At 33.7% G+C, this 20977-nt stretch overlaps 1 protein-coding gene across 2 annotated transcripts; it reads left to right on the forward strand.

The window, feature by feature from the left end:
• Positions 1 to 2056: 2056 nt before the first annotated feature.
• LOC105188463 (uncharacterized) lies at positions 2057 to 11648 on the forward strand. 2 transcript variants are annotated; one of them, XM_011149935.3, is made up of 7 exons: positions 2057 to 2255; positions 6474 to 6628; positions 7549 to 7625; positions 8054 to 8155; positions 9567 to 9680; positions 10154 to 10385; positions 11250 to 11648. In XM_011149935.3, exons 1-7 carry the CDS (start codon positions 2250 to 2252, stop codon positions 11485 to 11487), a joined length of 924 nt encoding a protein of 307 aa, XP_011148237.1. In that variant the 5' UTR covers positions 2057 to 2249; the 3' UTR covers positions 11488 to 11648. The 2 variants fall into 2 exon arrangements, with proteins under 2 accessions (XP_011148237.1, XP_011148238.1); XM_011149936.3 differs by lacking the exon at positions 8054 to 8155 and having other exon boundaries at positions 11250 to 11621.
• The last annotated feature ends 9329 nt before the right edge of the window (positions 11649 to 20977 follow it).

Consider the following 20977-nt stretch of genomic DNA (forward strand, 5'->3'; position numbering starts at 1 on the left):
ATAATATATCGACCATATTATATATGGTGTGTGAATTTAAATATCCGATCGTTCATATACGCAGATAGAACTCATTAAATTGAATAAAGAAATCCTCATCGTTTTGTAAGATACAACTTGAAGCGAAATTAATCGAGAAATTAATGAAATGGAACTGGCCAATCGATGTGAGCGATGCGGTGGAAGAAGTTCTAATACAGATTTTGCTATTCAGTTTAATGAGTTCTATTTATATATGAATGGTTGGACATTTAAGTTCAAGCTATGTATATGCAATTTTTTACTTATGCGACATAAGATTTTAAATTGCTATTTAATTAAATATTTATTACAGAATTTTAATAAAAATTGTGTAATATATATACCAGGTGAGGAAAAAATATCGGGACTCCGAAATACATAGAAAAATATAGTTTTTATAAAGAAGTATTTCAAACAAAAGTTATACGGTTTCAAATAACGCATTATATAACAATGTCAGTATGACCTTGAATAGCGTTGTCAAGGTCACGTGAAGGTCATCTTAAATTTCTTAAATAGAATCCCATACTTTTCATTACATATTTTTGTAGCTTATTTCGAGGGCTTTCTAAAACACTGTAACTAAATGTTTGTTCGTTAAGTATTTTTTAAGTTACAAGATTTAAAAGTTGCAGTACCGCCGGCATTAGCATTACTCAAGGTGTACCGCGTGGAGGTTGCATAGTCGGATTTACACCTCTTTTGTGCGTGTGATGTGTATGTGTGTGTGTGTGTGTGTGTGTGTGTGTGTGTGTGTGTGTGTGTGTGCGCGTATATGCGCATATGTATGTGACTGATATTACTATGTAATGATATTACTATTTAATAATATTACTATGTAATGCGTTACTTGAAATCCTACAACTTTCGTCTGAAACATTTTTTCATAAAAATTATATTTTTCGATACATTTCGGGGTCCCGGTATTTTTTTTCACCCTGTTTATTTAATTGTAATGTTACGTAACTACAATCGACAAGACGATTCTTCATGAAAATATTAAATATTTTCATACGAAATATTGTTCCTATAGAAATTAAAGACTAAACATTAATTATGTGTTTTTATAGAGCTTAAATGATATTTAACGATTGTTGTGATTAGTTGTATATTAATTTTAATAATCGGTAATTATCAGATAATATAACGAAACATTCTATTAGTGAAAATTTAGAAACAATGTAAACTGAATGTAAACTGAATGTGAAAAATTAAACAATCAATTTTTATAATTTTTCTTAAATTAGATATATTTCTTCATTGATATTATGAATAATCTCCTTTTCGATTGTTTTACTAATGAAAAGTACTATACAACAGTAAGAATGTTTAAATTGCTAATAAAAACTACATCTATTGTTACAATATACTTTTAAATATTTTTACACGTTTGAGATTTATAGAATGTTATATAAAACATTGTATGAATAAAAGAATGTAATCAAAATTACAAATTATCTTTGATGAATTCACAATACAGAATACAATTATTTAAACTCTGAATTTTCATAATGTATCGAATATCGATGATTGACGCACTTTATCTATATCCTTGATCATTCCATAGAAATTATTGCATCGGCTAAATAGAAACTAAAATAATCCTTGCAAAGCATTAACGAGAAAGAATTATAATTCGTCATTTTGACCCCTCCCGTTAAATAGTCTATATTATAATTAATTGAATACACAGTGTTTTGGTCTTCCCTTTTTAATTTCCATCACGCTTTCTCATTCACGCTGTCAGAATATCTCTATTCAATAGTTTCTTTCATACGTTCATGTCTTAATAAATTTCTCAAAACTCACAAAAACAATTTATACTATAATTTAAATAATATCGAGAGACGATTCCAATCTTTGTGCGAAATGACCCAAAGCTTTCGAGAATTGGAGAGATCTGAACAATAGATCCCCTAAACGGTAGATACCTGCGACTCCCCTCCATTTACCCATTGATATGAGCGTTCATACGTTCAGCCAATCAGGCGACGCCGAACGAAACGCGTTCGAACGCGTTCAGCTTCATTGTGGCCTTCGGCGCGACCAGCTTCACATCCGCTGCCATTTAGTGGTGCGACTTGTACGAGCGAAGACGTTATTGGAATCTCGTCGACCCGATACCAACACAGTGTTCTGACAGAAATCACTTGATCTTCACTTGGATTCAATAAATAACGCAGGACGTGGTTCGTTTTTTATTGAAGGATCTCCCTCTTTAGGCTAAGATGAAAGTAAGTATATGACCAACTTTACGACAACGGAGGAAGAGTTATATTTCTGTAAGACAGGACAGTGCATACCGTGCACGTTATGTCATGTCGCGCAGCATCGCGAATTCGACGACCGGACGACTCGATCGGAGCACATACACAAAAATATTTGCTTGGAGATAGATAGATCTTATTTACGGAATTTTCACTTGAATTTCGGTTAAAATAAAGAAAATTTAAAGTAAAATTTCGATTAAAGTTCAGATATTAGAAACAAAATTGACCTCGTCGCATGAGTCGCAATACGAACAGGTGCAAACACGTGCTCCGTCAAGTGTCATCGTTCTCCTTTCAGCAATTGGGACTTCGTGTGTTCTCGCGAAAAAGAAGAAACGAAATCGCGTAGGTCGATCGAAGGCGGGGATAATCTGCGGGTGGTGGCAGAAGAAAACCAAAAACACACACAATGAATATCTCGTGTCAGGTGTCAGGTGTCAGGTTATATCGATTTCTATGCTGTATAAAATAAAATGAGGAGTTAGTCACGCGGTACGTTAGAGTTAGTGAGATATGTGAGAGATAAGCTTTCCTCCGAGCTTTCTAGATCTTTCCATGAGCTCGACGAACACATGTAACCGTCTCAAACGCTGATGACGATTGACCTGTTATTTGAACGGATTTTTTTCTTTCTATGCGATTGCTCGAAATAGACGTATTTGTCTGTTATTTCTTTATTTTTATTTTTCATTTTATTTTTTTTTATTTTTATTTTTCATCTCATTTTTGAATCTTTTACAACCAAAAATAATCGGAAATATTTCGTTTTCCTTTAAACTGAAAGCCTTTAAAAAACATTTGATTTTTAAATAAAGAGAAATTAGGGCCAAAGAACGTATGATTTAATGTCGTTATTTAAATAATCAAATTTGTCAATCTAAATAAACTCTGATATTTGAACGTTTTATCTTTGGATATCCTTCCATCTAATTTTTAAATCTCATCAAACATGAAGAAACGCAAATATTTTTCCTTGAATCATAAAACGATTTGCATTGCATTTGATAATATGTTGAACCAACGGTATGATAAATCAACAAAGAATAGGATGCTTTTACATCAAGCTCGATCAACGACCGCTTTAACTAATCGCATTATGTAATCGAAGTTTGAAGTATGTTATATAGGCACCTATTGCGAATAATAGCGTTATATGTGGTAATTTCACGATCACTGATTGATAACAAATGCCTGTATGAGATCTTCTCATAGGCGAAAAATCGAAAATTTGCGGTGCTTAGTTATAATATTAACGACAAATATTTTACTTTAACATCGATGAGTCATCCAACTGTCGTCGATGGCTCGTGTCCCGCGCAAAGTCACTTGTTACTCGATGTTATTTAGCCAAATTATGTTCTTCGAGATTAAATCCTGTACCAATAATAAACATTGATTCACCCTGGATTGATTTTTTTATTTTTTAATTATAATTCTACTTGCCGCGTAAGCGAATAATATTGATGCTATTTTTCCAAAACAATTCTTAAAATCGATTGCATAAACCTGGTCCAACATTTACTTGGCTTGAAATTAGAATTTTCATTTTTTTGTTATAGTAAAATAATGTCCGAGATTCTCAAGCCAATGTCGATAACGTAACAATTCATTCACATCGCTACGCATTCGGTGTAATTTTTCAAAAAATTGCTCACTACCTGTGCACTAAACTCATCGAAATTATATTGCTTTCGCTCTCTGCTAGAATGTAGAAAGATGAGTCATCCTTATGCCTGGTTCACATTACTGAAACTCGTTTGATGCGACTCTGGTCATTGATATTCTGCCTAATTAAGCCACTAATAGACTACAGGGAGTAGAGGAAGAGGAAATCGATCAATTTGCAAGTTTGGTCCAGCAATCGTGTTTTACGAATATTGAAAATTGTGTAAAGTGATTTTACTTCGATACGAATGAAGGTAGTCAACGAGTTCATAATAATATCTGCAAATAATACAAAGATCTTCGTGCGTGAAAGTACTTTGGTTCTTTTACTATGCTCGTGCTACGGAAAATGACAAGTAAGCGGGCGTTTTCCGTAGACCAACTTGCTCAAGATAAAGTGAGCGATCGGTGTGCGAGTGTGCCATCTTGTAACCCTCGCGAATTATTTCATCAGCCTCCCTGAGCCTGCGCAAAGGGACGTGCGACAAAGGAATTTTCAGAGTAAGAAAAACGCGAAGGAAACCAGAAAGAATATCCGATCTTGACCTCAAAACAGACAATGCGTCATATAATACGTGCGATTACATGCAGCGAGATTCTCGTTTTTATCATCGTCGGGTATATGGAGAACGTAATATTATAACTTTATAGATAATTGACATCGCGCGCGTCCATCATAATCTTATGACGTTTTCACAAACGTCAGGAAACCGAAATTTTGGACGTTTTCGTATTGTTGGAAACGCGTGAAATAGCAACGATAATCCTCATCTCATTGGACAGCGGTCAAGACAAGATGGAGGCCTGCGCGATCCGTCATGAGTCATCCACCTGTTGTCTTGCTTTTTTCACCGACCGAGGGGGAGAATAGCGGCACGCATAGTAGGAAAATCGCGTCGAGATACCCAGGCAAAACAGAAAATTATGTCAAAATGATGAGGAAAACTCATTTTTCCTGACGATTCGGTCATTTTTTCGTTATAATTTTATATTCTACTTAAAACATAATAAAATTACACGTGTTTCGTCGACATACGTGTATATATATCTTACGATATCGCGCAATCATTGATGTAAAGTCAGTTAAATTTGATATTATCTTGAGATGCTGCTTTTTATTCCGTTATGCACGATGATATCAGGTTTAGAGATAATAGATTTTTTTTCTCTTATTGGCATTTCATATCGATAACGTTTTTGTTATCGCACATCAGCGTAATAGAAGCTTCTACGATATTTTTTATTTTCTATTTATGCAGTTTTATCGGATGCATCGCGTGAAAATAATTGTGCGTCGTAATTGTTGAATACGCAAGCTACTTTTCCGTCGGACAATTGGATGTCGAACTAATTGTCTTTCAATATTTCACATTTTTTAAGACTTGTTCAGCTGTCACTATTCATTTATTCAATTGTCAAATATAGCTTATGGCACTTTGATAACTATTTTCACATATAAATGACATATAAATGACTTGTGCTCCTATTATATGGCACGAATTGTAATATAGAGGCTGTATACAAAACTAGATGTATAGATTCATGTGCCAGGAAGATGTTTGCCTCGTTAAAGACCGTCTGAACGAGTCCGCTCTCGAAATCTGACTGCGACAAAGGAAAATTTTTTTCTGACATCAATGCGGGCGGGAAGAAAGAAAAGCTTAATCCGGGACCGAAAGGTATTAATGACGTAGGTTGAAATCCATGTGAGGCTTATGTTTCTAACGAAAGCGAACCTTACAATTTGCCAAAATTTACAACCAATTGTTACTTTTTTTTTCTTGCGGCAATCACCAATGTCGTTCATTAATCATAACAAATTAATTTGGTTCAATATTATAAACATATTCATGTTAAATTCCACTATTTGGTTCCATATTTATTCATATTTTGAACTAACAATGTTACGTTTTTAAACGTAATATTTTTTTTATTAAGATTACATTATTAACTTTTTATTAAGATTATATTTTATTAACGTTAATATGAATTTATAAAAAAAGTCTCTTCTACATCGTTCATACTCGGGTTATAAAAACTCTACTGGGTCACCCTTCGGAGTAGCATCCACGGTATATAATGCTTAACTGCGACTGTCGTACAGTAAACGTAGCACCAGAACTTAACTACGAGATACTCCTCTAAACCATGCTTATATATAGACTATTAGCACATTTCGAACAAATAATTTTACTGTATTGGCAAACCGAGGATGAGGCAAGGCACAATCATTAACAATGAATATTAACAATTAATGCAAAATAGCAAACCTACTTATATTGCTTTTGTATTTTTTAACCGAATATTACTACATTAGTTTGAAAATCAACATATGAAATGATGTTTTTTTTTCCATTAAATAATGTGGTAAAAAGAAGTCTTATTTTCTATGAGAGACACGATTTATATAAAAATTACTTTATACTCTAAGCTCGTATAAATATTTACCAAAGAATTGTTTCCGTTATCTTTGATTCACACTGACAACTAAAATGATTGCGTCCGCATATGTTGCAGGTCACATGTGAAACGGACGATAACTGTCCCAGCTGGCAATACTGCTACATTTTTTCTAATCTTTGCGTTAATTTTACCAAGTGCGCAGCATATAACCGTGAGGAAGGTGCAAATCCTGTGCGTTCCTCTTCTCAATGTGGGCCATGTTTAAATGGGTAAGAAAATCGCTGCATGTAAGAGTATTCTGAATTCTTACTGCACTATTTACATGTTTCCTTTACGTCTTGCATTTATTCTGTAATAAATCGTGTATTCTTTGTTACATTATGTCGATCGTTGTATTTATACGAACGACATTGATCGCCAACTCATTGCGGAATTTGCTTATCGGTGACCTTCTCGAAGTGTGTTTAACCACACGTTACACGTGCTGTATGTAACACCGAGTTCTATTGTTTCCCCTTGCAAATGATTTAAAGTCTTGAAAATAATGTAATATTTTGTCGCCTTTTATATGCGATATGTTAGAGAAAATAACAATTTGTCGATGTATGCAGCCTTCAAAATACTTTAAGAATATGATTTCATGTAACTCTCGAAGTATCGTTTTAGTTGATGAACTATTCTGTCGAAATGACTGTCATGAAAGCAGGAAATTCTGTTGTAAAGGCTCGAGTCAATAAAAATATCCATCGTGTTTTATTGGACATGAAAGCATAGAAAAACTTGGATTTGCTGTGTTATCAATATATAAAGGATATCAATATATAAAGGGTTAATAACAGTTTGTTTTCTTTTAAAATTAATAAACAATCGCAATATTTCTTATTTTCTATCTCTTTTACATTGTATATTATATAAGATCTCCATCCACGAAGAAAAATTATATTTCATTATTAACATTGTACGTTGTTAGTATAAGATATTTTCATGATCGTTCGATAACATAATCAATTTCAATAATGTAATAGAGCTCTTATTTGATATATTAGAGACATTTATAGGATATTTGGATATAGGTGTTGGGATGTTCGTGTATGACGAGTAGAACCTAAGTCCAACATACCGTATATGTATTGCAGAACAATGGTTTAACAAGTTTCACCTTACATAGTATTTGTTTCTTGTTTTATAGATTTCAGGCTGACATTCATAGAGATGGTCAACAAGAAGTATATTGTAAGACCATCCCGAATCCGACAATAGATCCAGGTGAATAATTTTGTATGTGTGTGTGTGTGTGTGTGCATATTCGCTCACAAAACGGTTTGAATATCTTTTTCTTATTATTAATATTGTTATTATTATTATTATTATTATTATTATTATTATTATTATTATAAGTTAGAAGTGCATCAAAAGAGAGTGATTACATTTGCGAACTATTCTTTTACGGTAACCTGTTATGAAGCATAGAAGCCGAAGTAACAATGTCTAATTGTTGAGCTAACATTAAATGTGTTCAAATTATCAAATATTCTTTATTTATTAATACATTCTTCAAAACGCATATTTAAATATTCGAAACTATATTTAATTAACAACTTTAACTTACTTTAACTTTTTTTAAGCATACGCTATCAATAATTGTTATTTTTTTATATTTATTATATTATTTATTATATGTTTATAATTTGCAGAACCTAATTTGGATCTTACAATATGGTATATTGTTATACCGATTTTCATTACGATCTTACTACTAATTATAACCATATTTGCCTACATATATTTTAAAAAGCGTAAGTTATTTTATATATATTTTATTTTACATATTCTTCTTTCATGAATTTTGAACATTTATTTTTTTATATAATCAATAATTACGTTGTTTTCATCTAGACTGAATATTACACACACATACACGCGAGTGAATTAGTATTTTAAATAATCTTAAAACTTATATAAAAAATGAATTGATTTAACAAATTGCACAATATGAAAGAATATATTGTGATTAATGTTTTTGTTTAAATATATAAAGTTGAAACTATGAAGATAATTTTTTTACGTATAAAAGTATTAAAATATTGTACTTAAAAAGTGAATAACACAAATATTTTGTATTATATGTTTTTACATACGAATGCTTAATGTAATATGTTCTTGTTAACACGTTTGCTGCTACGTCTATTGATAGGCAAAGACTGGGTTTGTTATTCCAATCATTTTAATTCCAACATAGAGCATGTTTATTATAGATGTTTGCATATAAATGTAGGCATCATTCATAAAGCTCCATGAGATAATTGTCTTTTTGTTTGTGAAATTTTACAACTGTCTTACATCTTATATATAAATTATCTCAATGTATATAATGTAAAATTCAAGAAGTAACACGTTATAACACCATTACCACTAAAACTTATTCTTTTTTACGGTAATAAATAACGATTTTTATATTTAAAGAACAACTTCTCAAATTCTGATTATATTAAGTGAGTGCAGAAGTTTTGGTGGGTTTATCAAAGATATGACTGATCCACTTTTATGGCAGTATTTGCAAATATGTAGATGTATAACATACCATTGTATAACAAAAAAACAGTGTTACTAGTTAATTTTTCTATCACGAAATTCCTCAAAACTTTTATACTTACCCAAAATACTTTACTATGAAATCATATAATCGTACTACTCAGATAACAAAACTTTTTTAAAATGATAAAGCTATAAATCATCTCTTATATGTGTCTTTAAAACGTCTATTAGAAATGTTTGTCACCTGGGTAGATGGGACTTTTATATAAACTTTCTATATTGTTTTTGTGTTAGTTATAGATTATTTTGTAAATATATGTATTTAGATTATAAAGTATTTGAAATGAAACGTATTATTGAAAATAATAATATTTCCCGTTAAATTTTATCATTTTTTTAGTATGAATTCAAAATCTGTATATCGTTATTCAGAAGAATATGTACACGGTCTATCGATAAACGTTTTTAAACTTTTCAGGAATCTTTATTTCGGCAGCTAACATGTTAATGAGAATAAATATATCTAATATTACAATTCCGTTTTTACATTATATTAAAAAGTACGTAATAAAACAATAATCAACTCAGTTTGTCAACGTTAATATAATAAAATTTGTAATATTCATCAAATTAATTGTACGAGTTAAAATATCGAAAATCACATTTTCACAGGACGTATATGTTCTATTAACTCACTAAACGAAAGAGATTGTGAAATAGGTGAGCAAAAAATAATGTTTCATCCGGAAAACACATTTAAACCTACTGCACCACCAGAAAGACTTGGTAAGTATATTTAATTTTAAGGGTGTCTGTGTAATGTATGTATGTATTTAATTAGTAAATTGACAATTGGTACAAAAGTTTTGTGTTACGTTTTAGCAGAAAATGTTTCGTTATGATCAGTTTTGTTATAAAAAAATTAAACAAAAAGATTGTCATAAAAAATGAATTCTCCTGATATATTGAGCAATGTTCCAATTCATTTTTGCATGTATTTTTATTATACAAAAGCATTTGTAATTTTATACAACCTATACAACATAAACTTTACAGAAAAACGTCAGTACTTTGTCGGTAAAGTTTCAAATATGGTATTTCCTTAAACATCTTCGATAATTTTGATAATAGTTAAAAATTATGAAAAATTGGAGATATATTAACCACTTCGTAAAGGACATTATACTTTATAAATCTTTGACGATAAGCGTGTATGATCTTTCAGCATATATTTGTAACTTGTAAATATTTATTTTCAGACCAATCCGTTGCAGAGAAGAAAAAATACTGCTCACCATTTTATCATAAAGGAAATGCGATAGTTGATGATAAATCGCAAAATGCTGTTCCTTGGCATGAACCAAGCTGGGTCGGAAATGCAAGCTTTTCATCATTAGATGAAACAAATAACAATAATGACGAATCCTCCGCTCGACGGAACAGAGCGTCTCGAGCATGTCGTTTACCAGCAGAAAATCCTGATAGTAACGAGTAATGCATATACTTCTCACTTACTCAGTTAAATAATAAATTATTAGAGCCAATTTGCGCGCGCAGTTACTGATATACAAAATAATTTTATTGATAATAAATATTTTACTAATAATATAATACATAGATGATCTTTATAAATGAATACGAAATGTTTCCATCGTTTTCAAGGTATTTTTAATCCCTAAGTGTCAAATGTTACTTTATGTGTTTAAATCTGTACATGGTTATTTTGGATCCTAACAATCGCTTAATAATTACTATGAAAAAAAAATTTTATGATAATTTGGAACTTTCAACAAGGACTATAGGATTTTTAGGAATAGAAACATTTACCTGAAATACCTTAATAATTTCTTAACATCTGATAGATGATAGAGTAATGTCATTCAATAAATCATGTATCTTAGAGTTAAATTTGTAATGTTTATATCGAATCTCGTTTTTATATTGGATAAATATTAACACATTTTTCTGGATAATCATTATCTTAATTAGTGATTAGAAATAATGAAAAAATGTTCCGAAATTGAAACGTTCTGTATTTATTTATGAAGTCATTTATGCGTTGTTAATTAAAGTATTCATTAATAATGAAATTAAATATTTACGACTATTAAAATTTGGCCTAAGGAAATGCTACAATCTTTATATTATGTAATGAATTTCCATAAGTAGAATCGTTATAAATTTTCTTCTATTCCATGACTGAGCAGCAATCGATTTAAATTACATATTTTATGTATTTTGACTATTTAATGCTTGATAATTATTTGGAAGATTTTATAAACTCGAAATTAATGTTTTATATATATTCAGATTCTTATGTGGACACACTTGTTGATGAATCACGACATGTTACAGACAACGGGTGGCCCTAATACCAGAAGAAACTGTAGAACACGAAGATAACGCCAGAAACATTGCATTGATGCAAATCAACAGCCCTTCATCATCTAACGATAACGCTGATAATACCAATTTTACTACGTTTAATGACGACCGAAATGAGAACCAAAACGAAGACACGAACAGGATAATTAATAAAACTGTGCTGATTAAACAGAATATTACGATGAATTTGAATATGACAAATGATTAATAATGAATTATGACAGTCAATAGTTTATGGTTGTGATCGATATTATCGACGATTCATCGACATTACAATATCGTATTAATTAGTCTCTAAATGCCATTAATCTCTAAATGCGACAAACAAAAAAAAACATCTATATTTATATTTGTAGTATTTATACATACAGAATATTTTGTATCATCAGCATATTTTATACTATCAGCATATTTTATATCATCAGAATGTTTTATATCACTCTTACCTAAAAATACTATATTCTCTCTGATATATACTATTTATCTAATTTCACTATGTATAAAATATTCCTATCAGTCATAAATTAGTATATTTTAATTAATATTGAATGTATATTTCAAGTGCTATTTTTTCAAGATATACATAGTCTAATGAAGTTTTATAAATTGAATTATGAATGTGCAAGATGTGTTATATAACACATCTTGCACATTCATAATTAATAACAGTTAATAACAATAATAAATAACAGTTATATTGTTGAGTAGGAAATTACATGCACGTTACATGTAATACTGTGTTTGCTGGGAATGTAATTCCCAGAATTAAACATATATCAGTTTTATCAAGATTGAAAGCTAAAAGAGTAATTTACTTTTTATATATAATTAGTTATTTACTTTTTTATGGGACAGGACAATCTCTGGAATATATTAATTAATTCTGCTAGAAAATTGATTGTCAGAAAATAGACATTTTATTTAATAAAATACAAGTAATATATATTATGTGTATGAACAACACAAAAAAGTTGTTTGGGTTAACTTTACAGAAAATTTTAAATAAATTTTAAAAAATTTTGATAAGTCTCTATTCTCTGATAAATATGTTTTAATATATTTATTTGAATATATAAAAATGTTTTTTTATTGACATTTTATTGACATTGTTTAAATTATCTCTTGGTTGTGTCATTGATTAAAGATTATTTCATAGTTAAATAACAAATCTCAGATTCATCCTAAATATATCTAGAATGTCTTGGGAAGTGTTTCAAGATATTCTGTATATAATCAGAATAATCCCAAAATACATTGTGCTATTTGAAATTTTATGGTTTCTCTTACTTAAGGGATATCTTAGAGAGAATAATGTATATTTAGGTTTTTAATAGAAACATTTTATACTGTTCTTTGCATATTTTATACTGTTCCTTGTTTTTTATACTTTGCAATTGTTTTCATTTATTATAATTTTTAAACATTTCTTGACATGATATTAAATATCGATATAATAGATACCTAATAAATGTCAATATGATGAATTACCTTTGGTAAATCGAAAGTGTTAAACATTGCAATGCACTCATTCGGACTCCACATTTCCAAAATACCTCGAATCCGTTTGATATTCATGCTGACATTTTTTACAATTATTTAACGATATTTCACTATTCACATAACATACGAAATTCATAGTGTTTTCGAACGTTCCGAAATTTATGTGCGGTACTCTCAACAAAGAAAAATCGCAAGAAATACACAACAATATTTCGAAGTAAATTTATCGCGTTGCGAATCGTTTTTTAAATAAGAGATTGTAGGTACATGTTGCAATGTTTGCGATTCTCGAAATATCGATACGCCAGACTCAGAGAACTAACTAATTACAAGTCATTGATTTATGATTGGAGATTATATAATACTAATCACGCAAATTGCTAAAGATATCTAATAATATCTAAAATACAATTTTTTGTTGTAATGAAACAAAATTTCCTTTTGACATTCTGGACAATAAATTATGTACGATATTCTCCTTTCGGTGTCGAAGGTGTAAAAGGCAATTATTCTTCGTAACAAACTTCACAGAACAGTCTACAATTCGTCTTGCGTAATATTCATTATTTATAGCTGTTTATCAATATTTGGAATTAATGTAAATTATGTTATATTATTATAATCATTGTATAGAGACAATTATTTAATGTCTCTGTATAATACATCGTATTATTACTCCTGTAAATAGTAACTCGTGAAAAGATAGGGGGCAAATTATTAATTTTTAAGACATTACATAATCATTACATTACATTATATAATCGCCTGTATCTTGCTTGCAAAGGATTGTTTAAAAAATTGTGATTATAAGATTCACAGATGTCTATATTACTATTCTTAGATTACTAACTTTATTAAAAAGTTTCGGCCGACCGAATGTCCCGTTAGTCATGACGCTTTACAATAAAGTGGCGGTGATGTTTATGTGAACGCAGTATATTAGTGCGCATGTTTATGATGGATTAAATGGTTTTTGTTGGGTTGAAATTTCTCCCGATACTATTGATCCACATTTATAAAATATCCGAACAATACTTTTAAATACGACATTTTATGGAGGGATATTCACAATTTTTAATTAAAACATAACCTTCAAAGATAAATCCATATTAGGAGATTCATCTTTTTTATGATTTTGAATGACTCTGACCGTCTTTCAGCAAGGAACACTTTGTTACACGAAAGCATTTTATTGATTATACATTAACCAAAATATTACATTTGTCGTACGACAATCTTTTCGAATACGTTGATTGGTTAACAAACAGAATATTTCTAGGATTGCTCCGCGTACGCCAATCAATGGGTGCATTCAATACTACAACTGCTCACTGAGCGCTAAGTGAGCTCTTACATCTGATTGGTATATACCTTTAGATTTAAAAATATACACCAATCAGATGCAAGAGCTCATTTAGCGCTCAGTGAGCGGTTGTAGTACTGAATGCACCCATTGGTTACGTTCAGAAAACAAAGCGCTCACTGAGCGCTTAGTAACTATTGGTCCTTACTGTTAGATCCTTATATTCAGACCAATAACATTGACGAATTACTCAACCGTTGTGTAACCGTTGTGTTTTCTGAACGCAGCCAATGGCTGCATTCAGCAGACTCAACAGTTGGACAACATTACTAGATTTTCCACTGAATCTCGCTCCTGATTGGTAAATACTTCTAGGTCTATGAAGAATCTAAAAGAATGCTCCAATCACAGACAATAATCACTAAGCGCTCTCTGATCACTTTGTTCTACTGAACGCGGCCAATGTATCCGAAAAGCTTGTCGTACGACACATGTAATATAAAGGCTCGTCTACATTAGCTGTAAGAGTAAGGCTGTAAGGTTGCAAGACACGAAATGAAATATTTTCATTCGCTGACAGCTTACGTTACAGCCTTACAGCCTAACTCTTACAGCTATTGTAGACGAGCCTTTAGGCTTGTATTCGCCTGTATTAGGACTGTGATTCGCCAATTCTTATGGCTTACAACTTACAATACCTATTGTAGACCAGGCCTTAGCCTCAGTATATGGGAATGTTTACTTTTCACGAGTTCACGCTAGAAGAAAAGATTTATGATTCATTGCGTTCAGCGGAGAAAACCGCTCAGTGAGCGATTAGTGACTATTGGTCCTTATTGTTAGATCCTTACATTCAGACCAATAACGTTGACAAATTATTCAATAGTTGCGCAACTGTTGAGTAATTCGTCAACGTTATTGGTCTGAATGTTAGGATCTAACAATAAAGACCAATAGTCACTGATCGCTCACTGTTGTCCGTTTCTACCAACCGTGGTTAGTTTAACCGAATGATTAATCCATCGGAATGGACCAATCGCATTTAACAATTCTAGTTACCCAGTGAGAAATGATTCGTCGATCGACGTCGAAATAAGGTCGAATCGACGTCGATTTGAAGATTCGATATCGATCGACGAATCATTTCTCACTGGGTAACGACAAATGAGACTGGTCAATTCCGTTGGAATAATCAACCAGTTAAGGCCTGGTCTACAATAGGTGTTGTAAGCTGTAAGTCGTAAGAACTGATTGATGACAATTATGGGCCTTCTACAATAAGCTATTAGCAGAGAGGAACGTGAAAACGGCCAACACGGCGTTTTCGACGACACTGACTTTCCGCACTGGAAAAGGGCGCCATCTGCATCTATTTTGAGAGGGGAACTACGATGCTACATCCACTTTCAGGTCTCGGCGGTAAAACCTGTATGTGGTGGCAGTCCGTGCTACATCCATTTTTAGGCGGTTTATGTCCGTGCTACAACCATAATAGCGTGCTTGACAAGCACGGTCTCGCACATTGTTACGCGTTTATAACATGAATTAACATGTTAACATGTGCAAAAAAAAAGAATTGACATTGTATGATTAATATCATGAAGATCATACGAAGTGTCCGGTAATTAGCTACCAACCCGAAGTGTGAGGATAGATTGGGTTGAGACAAACATAAAAGTCCCATATTGTTTTGCGAGATTCGCAATAATTATCGAGTTATTAATAACAGAAATCTGAGGAGTAAAAGCGCGCCGACATAGATGATTCGAAAAGCGTTGCAGCTGCTCAGGGCAGCGATCATGAATCTTTTCCCTAGCGTGAACTAATAAAAAGTGAAAGACTTCTGTGAATCAGTGAAAAATGAAAAATTTTATATGAATTTGTGAAAATCGAAACATTTCACACGACAATTGAGTCGTTCAACATGGCAGTTGCGTTCTGGATAATTCTTAATGAATACCAAAGAAATCAAAATGATCAAAATAATAATGTCCGTGTAGTCCGAAGGATATTACGTAACACGCAAAATCCGTTTGATATAATATCCAAAGAAAATGTTTCAAAATATGTATGTACATGTCGGAAGATATCAAAGACTATTAATACAGAAAATAGACCGAATATGCATATATATATATATATATATATGTATGTATGTATGTCTTTTAGGATTGCGAGACGTGAGAAAATTTAGAATAATTTTTATTTTATAAATATATACACACGTTGGCATTCTTTAAGTTAATAATTCGAAGTTGAAATAATACTAAAATTGCAATCGGAAACATATGTATAGAGTGTTTCACAAATTCTTCGCTCCTAGGAATTCACGAAGACATAGAACGGAATAAGATAAATACAAAATTCCCATATCATTTTGCGATGTGCGCAACAAACGAGCTATTAATTACAGAAATGTAATGAATAAGTACGCGCCGAGATGGTATCGAAAAAGCAATGAAGCTGCTCGAGCCAAGAGCGGCCCACATAATCTAACGACAATTGCCAGCGTGCAAGAAGAAGAAGAAGAAGAAGGACAAGCTGCCGGCAAAGTAAAACACAAGTAAGCTGGTGAGGCACCCGGGCGAAAGAAATGGGGCTAGGCGACAGAACGACGGCTGACGAGAAATAAAATCTAATCGGAAATTTCAAGGTAGCACTCGCTAAATATTCCCGTTATGTCGTCGCTGCAAATTCGAATTTATTATTTTCACGAAGAAATTAGTCGGGGGACGTTCATAACCGCGGTGGAATTTAACGTTCGCGTTCGCAAGGGCCTAACATTCTACTCGCGAAGGGACACCATCGTCCCTCTTTTCACAACGGATGTTTAACTCCTTTCTTCCTTATTTTCCACGACAACGATACCGCGACGGGGCCCTAACAAGGCAAGTTCGCTTATAACTAGCGTTTATCTCAAGAGCGCTTCTTGGGAACATTCCGCGCGAAGGGTTAGTCCGCGATAGAAAGTTTCCTGCGACCAGAGGCCGCTGTGGTTCAAAGTTAAATTGTAGCAACAGTATTGTTATCGGGCAGCCCTGAGACGGGCTGCTGGCATCCCGTCCGTGACGTCTGCCGTGCGCCTTTGCGATTACCGGTATATTCAGTTTTCTCGATTGCTCGCACGATTTCAAGTGGCCATATATAATATATGGCGAGAATACATGGCAATATATGGCAATAATACATGGCAATAATATATGGTAATAATATACGGCAACAATATATGGCAACAATATATGGCAACAATATATGGCAATAATATATGGCCATAATATATGGCAATAATTTATGGAATATATTTTTCGTTCGACAAAAGTCAATGCAAATTTGCGGCATGCACAATGTAATAATAAAAGAGCTCTCTGCGAGCATTGAGTCAAACGCTCACCGATGATGATATTGATGATGCCCCCATTGCATCCAACCAGATCCATCAATGTCCGTCCATGTCCGCTGCCGCTCTCCATGTCGTGCAGCATCCGTTTTGCAGGCAGCGCGTTCCACGTTGATTGCTACACTTTCGCTACACTTCCGCGACGCGGCCGATATTTGTATTAGAGCGACAATTAACGAACGTTTTACGTCGTTATCGGTGGAAACATTTTGCGCGTTGCGAAACGGACTCTATAAACTCGATCAGCGAGGAGCAAGAACCGTGTGAAAATTTATCGACTCGTCCAATTTTTATTTTTACGGCGCTTTTCGCGATCGCGTCTGAAAAGTCGCGAAAATGTGGGAGTATCGATATCTACGAAATATTCGCGACACGAATGCACGCGAGGAAAGATTAAATAATCAGAAACCGGTCGCCCCGAGGGAGCGCAAAGATAGAGGAGCGGGACAAAGTTTTCACGCATCGTCCGCATTCACGCATAGCTCCGTCACGACGAAGTTTACTTCGTTCGCGATACTTTGGCGAAATGAGAATTTAAGCTTTCTTTGTTAGCAGCGCGGGTAAAAACGCGTATTTTGATAACCGCGATCGCGATATTCAAAGGCACGCGAGCGAGGATACCTCAAGCTCGGCGTGCGCTGGCGCAATTTCTGAGCGCATTATACGCTACTCGAGACAATAGGGATCGTAATGAATGGACAATATTGCCAAATAATTCTACAGCCTGTTTTAGAAATAAAAGGAAAAGTAGCCAACGGTATCGGCATTTATGCGTATGAATATATTTTACATGGACAATTGAATATTGTCAAATAATTGTCGTTAAATAATTCTGCGGCCCGTTTGAAAAATGAAAATAAAGCAGCTAATAACCGTATCGCGTTTGTAAATATGAATATCTCTTATTCAGATGACCGAACATCAAAAGAGAATCATTCGGTATTTTAAATCTTGTATGTAATGCAGGCTATTGATTAAGTAATCCCCTGATTGTTTCGAGTAATGTATTTTATTCAACGTCACAAACACACACATGCAAGAATCTATTTGCAATTCGCATTGACTCGAACGCTATTTTTTATTTCCCACATCCATCATGCAGAATTTTGTTTCTCTTTTTATTCTGACTCACCGAAACGACTTGCAGTCAGAGCCGGCCATGTTCCGCTTTAACTCTGTAACAAAAAATTCACATTCGTTCATTAAATTTGACCAACAAGTGCGGGTGAGTAAAAAAGTAATTTACCCTCTGCGATCGTAATTCAAGTCGAGTCGGAAATTATATCCCATCTCTAGATCGCCAAGGGTCAAACAGAGGACTATAGTAAACTTGTAAACTTACCTTCAAGCCGACTCTGCTTGGCCCGAACCGGATCCTCCGGTGCGGCATCCGCGTCCGCCGGACTGCTGTTACTTTCCGCAACAACTGAAACAGAAAAATAATTTTCCCGGTTGATAACTTGCGGTAGAGAGAGAATATCTTTGATCGGGATGAATCGAAAATACGGAAATATTTTGATAAGGAATTTTTATCTTTATATTTTTGTTCCAACATTGAAAATTTAAATGGGACTTCAAGCTTTCAAGAGAGCTGATGAGGAACAAGTTACAAAGGCAAAGATCGTAAAGGGTTGAACACAGATGTGTAGGAAACTTGTAAATTTTACCTTCCGACCGACTCTGCTTGGCCCGAACCGGATCCTCCGGTACGGCATCCGCATCTGCCGAATTGTTGTTGTTTTCCGTAATAACTGAAACAGAAAAGTAGTTTTCCCAGTTGATAATCTGCGGTAAAGAGAGAATATCTTTGATCGAGACGAATCGAAAATACGGAAATATTTTGATATGGGATTTTTATCTTTATATTTTTGTTCCAACATTGAACATTTAAATGAGACATGAAGCTTTCAAGAGAACTGATGAGGAATAAGTTGCAAAGGCAAAGAGTTGTAAAGAGTTGAACACAGATGTGTAGGAAACTTGTAAACTTTACCTTCCGGCTAACCCTGCTCTGCCCGAACCGGATCCTCCGGTGCAGCATCCGCGTCCGCCTTGCCTCCCGCAACGTGTGGAACAAAAATTTTGCGTTCTTGGTTGGTAAGCTGCGGTAGACAAAGAATGTTTGGTCGGGATGAGTGGAAAATATTCGCTACGATTTTTTTTCTTCATTAACATTGAAAATCTAGATAGGACTTGGAGCTCTTGAAAGAGCTGACAAAAAAAAATGACAACAAGAAGCGGAGACAACAATTGTGTGCTCTCGAAAATACTCTTTTACGAATGGACATTTAAATTTAGATCCCGGAACGAAAGTAAATAGACTCCAAAGAAGCGCTGACCGAAAACAAGAAAGGTCGCAGTCTAAGAAGCGGTATGACGTTGAATATTCTACACAAGACCGGTATACTCACATAGTTGGGAATTATTCAGAATGTTTGATCGAGAACATGATGAATTAGAGATCCGCGTTCATGAACCGTTATCCGTCTCTGTCTGGATCAATATCTTTCATACAACAATCTTACTACAATCTTTATACAACAACGCAATAAAATAGATAGACAGACAGAGATTGACGAGAGTAATTGCAGATTCATGAAATGATGATTACTAGTCGTATGATGACGGATTGTGAATGCCGAGCGCAAAATTCCGACTTCTTATTCCCGGAAAATTCATCAAACGTCCGCTCTCGTTATCGGAGACTTCCCGCATGATAAATGATTCCACATACCTAGAAGCGTGACGTATCGGTGCCGGCGTCCTGTTTCCCAGCTGCTGGAGTCCTCCGGATTTCACTCACTCGCGCTTCTAATGCCGATACTCGCGATTCGACCGTGCGGTTAATCAACGCGATGCCGACGCGATGCCGACGGATTGAGTATCTCGAGGACCGACGAGATATATTTCTTTCAATTAAACACGAGACAGAAGTGACGAGCGTGTCGCGCACGGCTACTGTTGATGGAATGAGGACGAATACACGAGGTGCGCGAATATTACAACACGAAGGGCAAAAAGTGTCGTCGCTCGCGAGCCAATCAACACAATCGGCGCGATGTAAACATTGCGAGTCTAGGCGGCGGTTGAAGCAAGAGAGACTTGCCCTTGGGCGTCTTTTCTTTTCTCGAAGATTCCGGGATGACGAGGGAAATGCGAGGAGGTCTTTCAACTGTACGCGATATTGATTTACTATTTATTGATTATTGAAAATAAAGAAAATTGGTCTGTCGAAGCATTGGATATTTGTTAGCTTTATGTTAATTAAAGAGGAATGTGTACGATTAGAAAATGTGTTAGCAACTAATTGTACAGAGTGTCAAAGTTGTTGTGACGCCGCTGTCGGAGAGAATAATTAAAAGTCATGGTAGCGTTAAAGAGTGGAATTTCATCCCATGCGAATTTTGTCCCGTTCTTGTTAGTCCTGTATAAAATGTATTTAAAAGTATTGTTTCGTATTCACGAGATTTTGTTGTGAATTCTGCTTTGCGGGAATCT

This window comes from Harpegnathos saltator, unplaced genomic scaffold (assembly GCF_003227715.2).
Source record: "Harpegnathos saltator strain DR-91 unplaced genomic scaffold, Hsal_v8.6 scaffold684, whole genome shotgun sequence".
Lineage (NCBI taxonomy): Eukaryota > Metazoa > Arthropoda > Insecta > Hymenoptera > Formicidae > Harpegnathos > Harpegnathos saltator.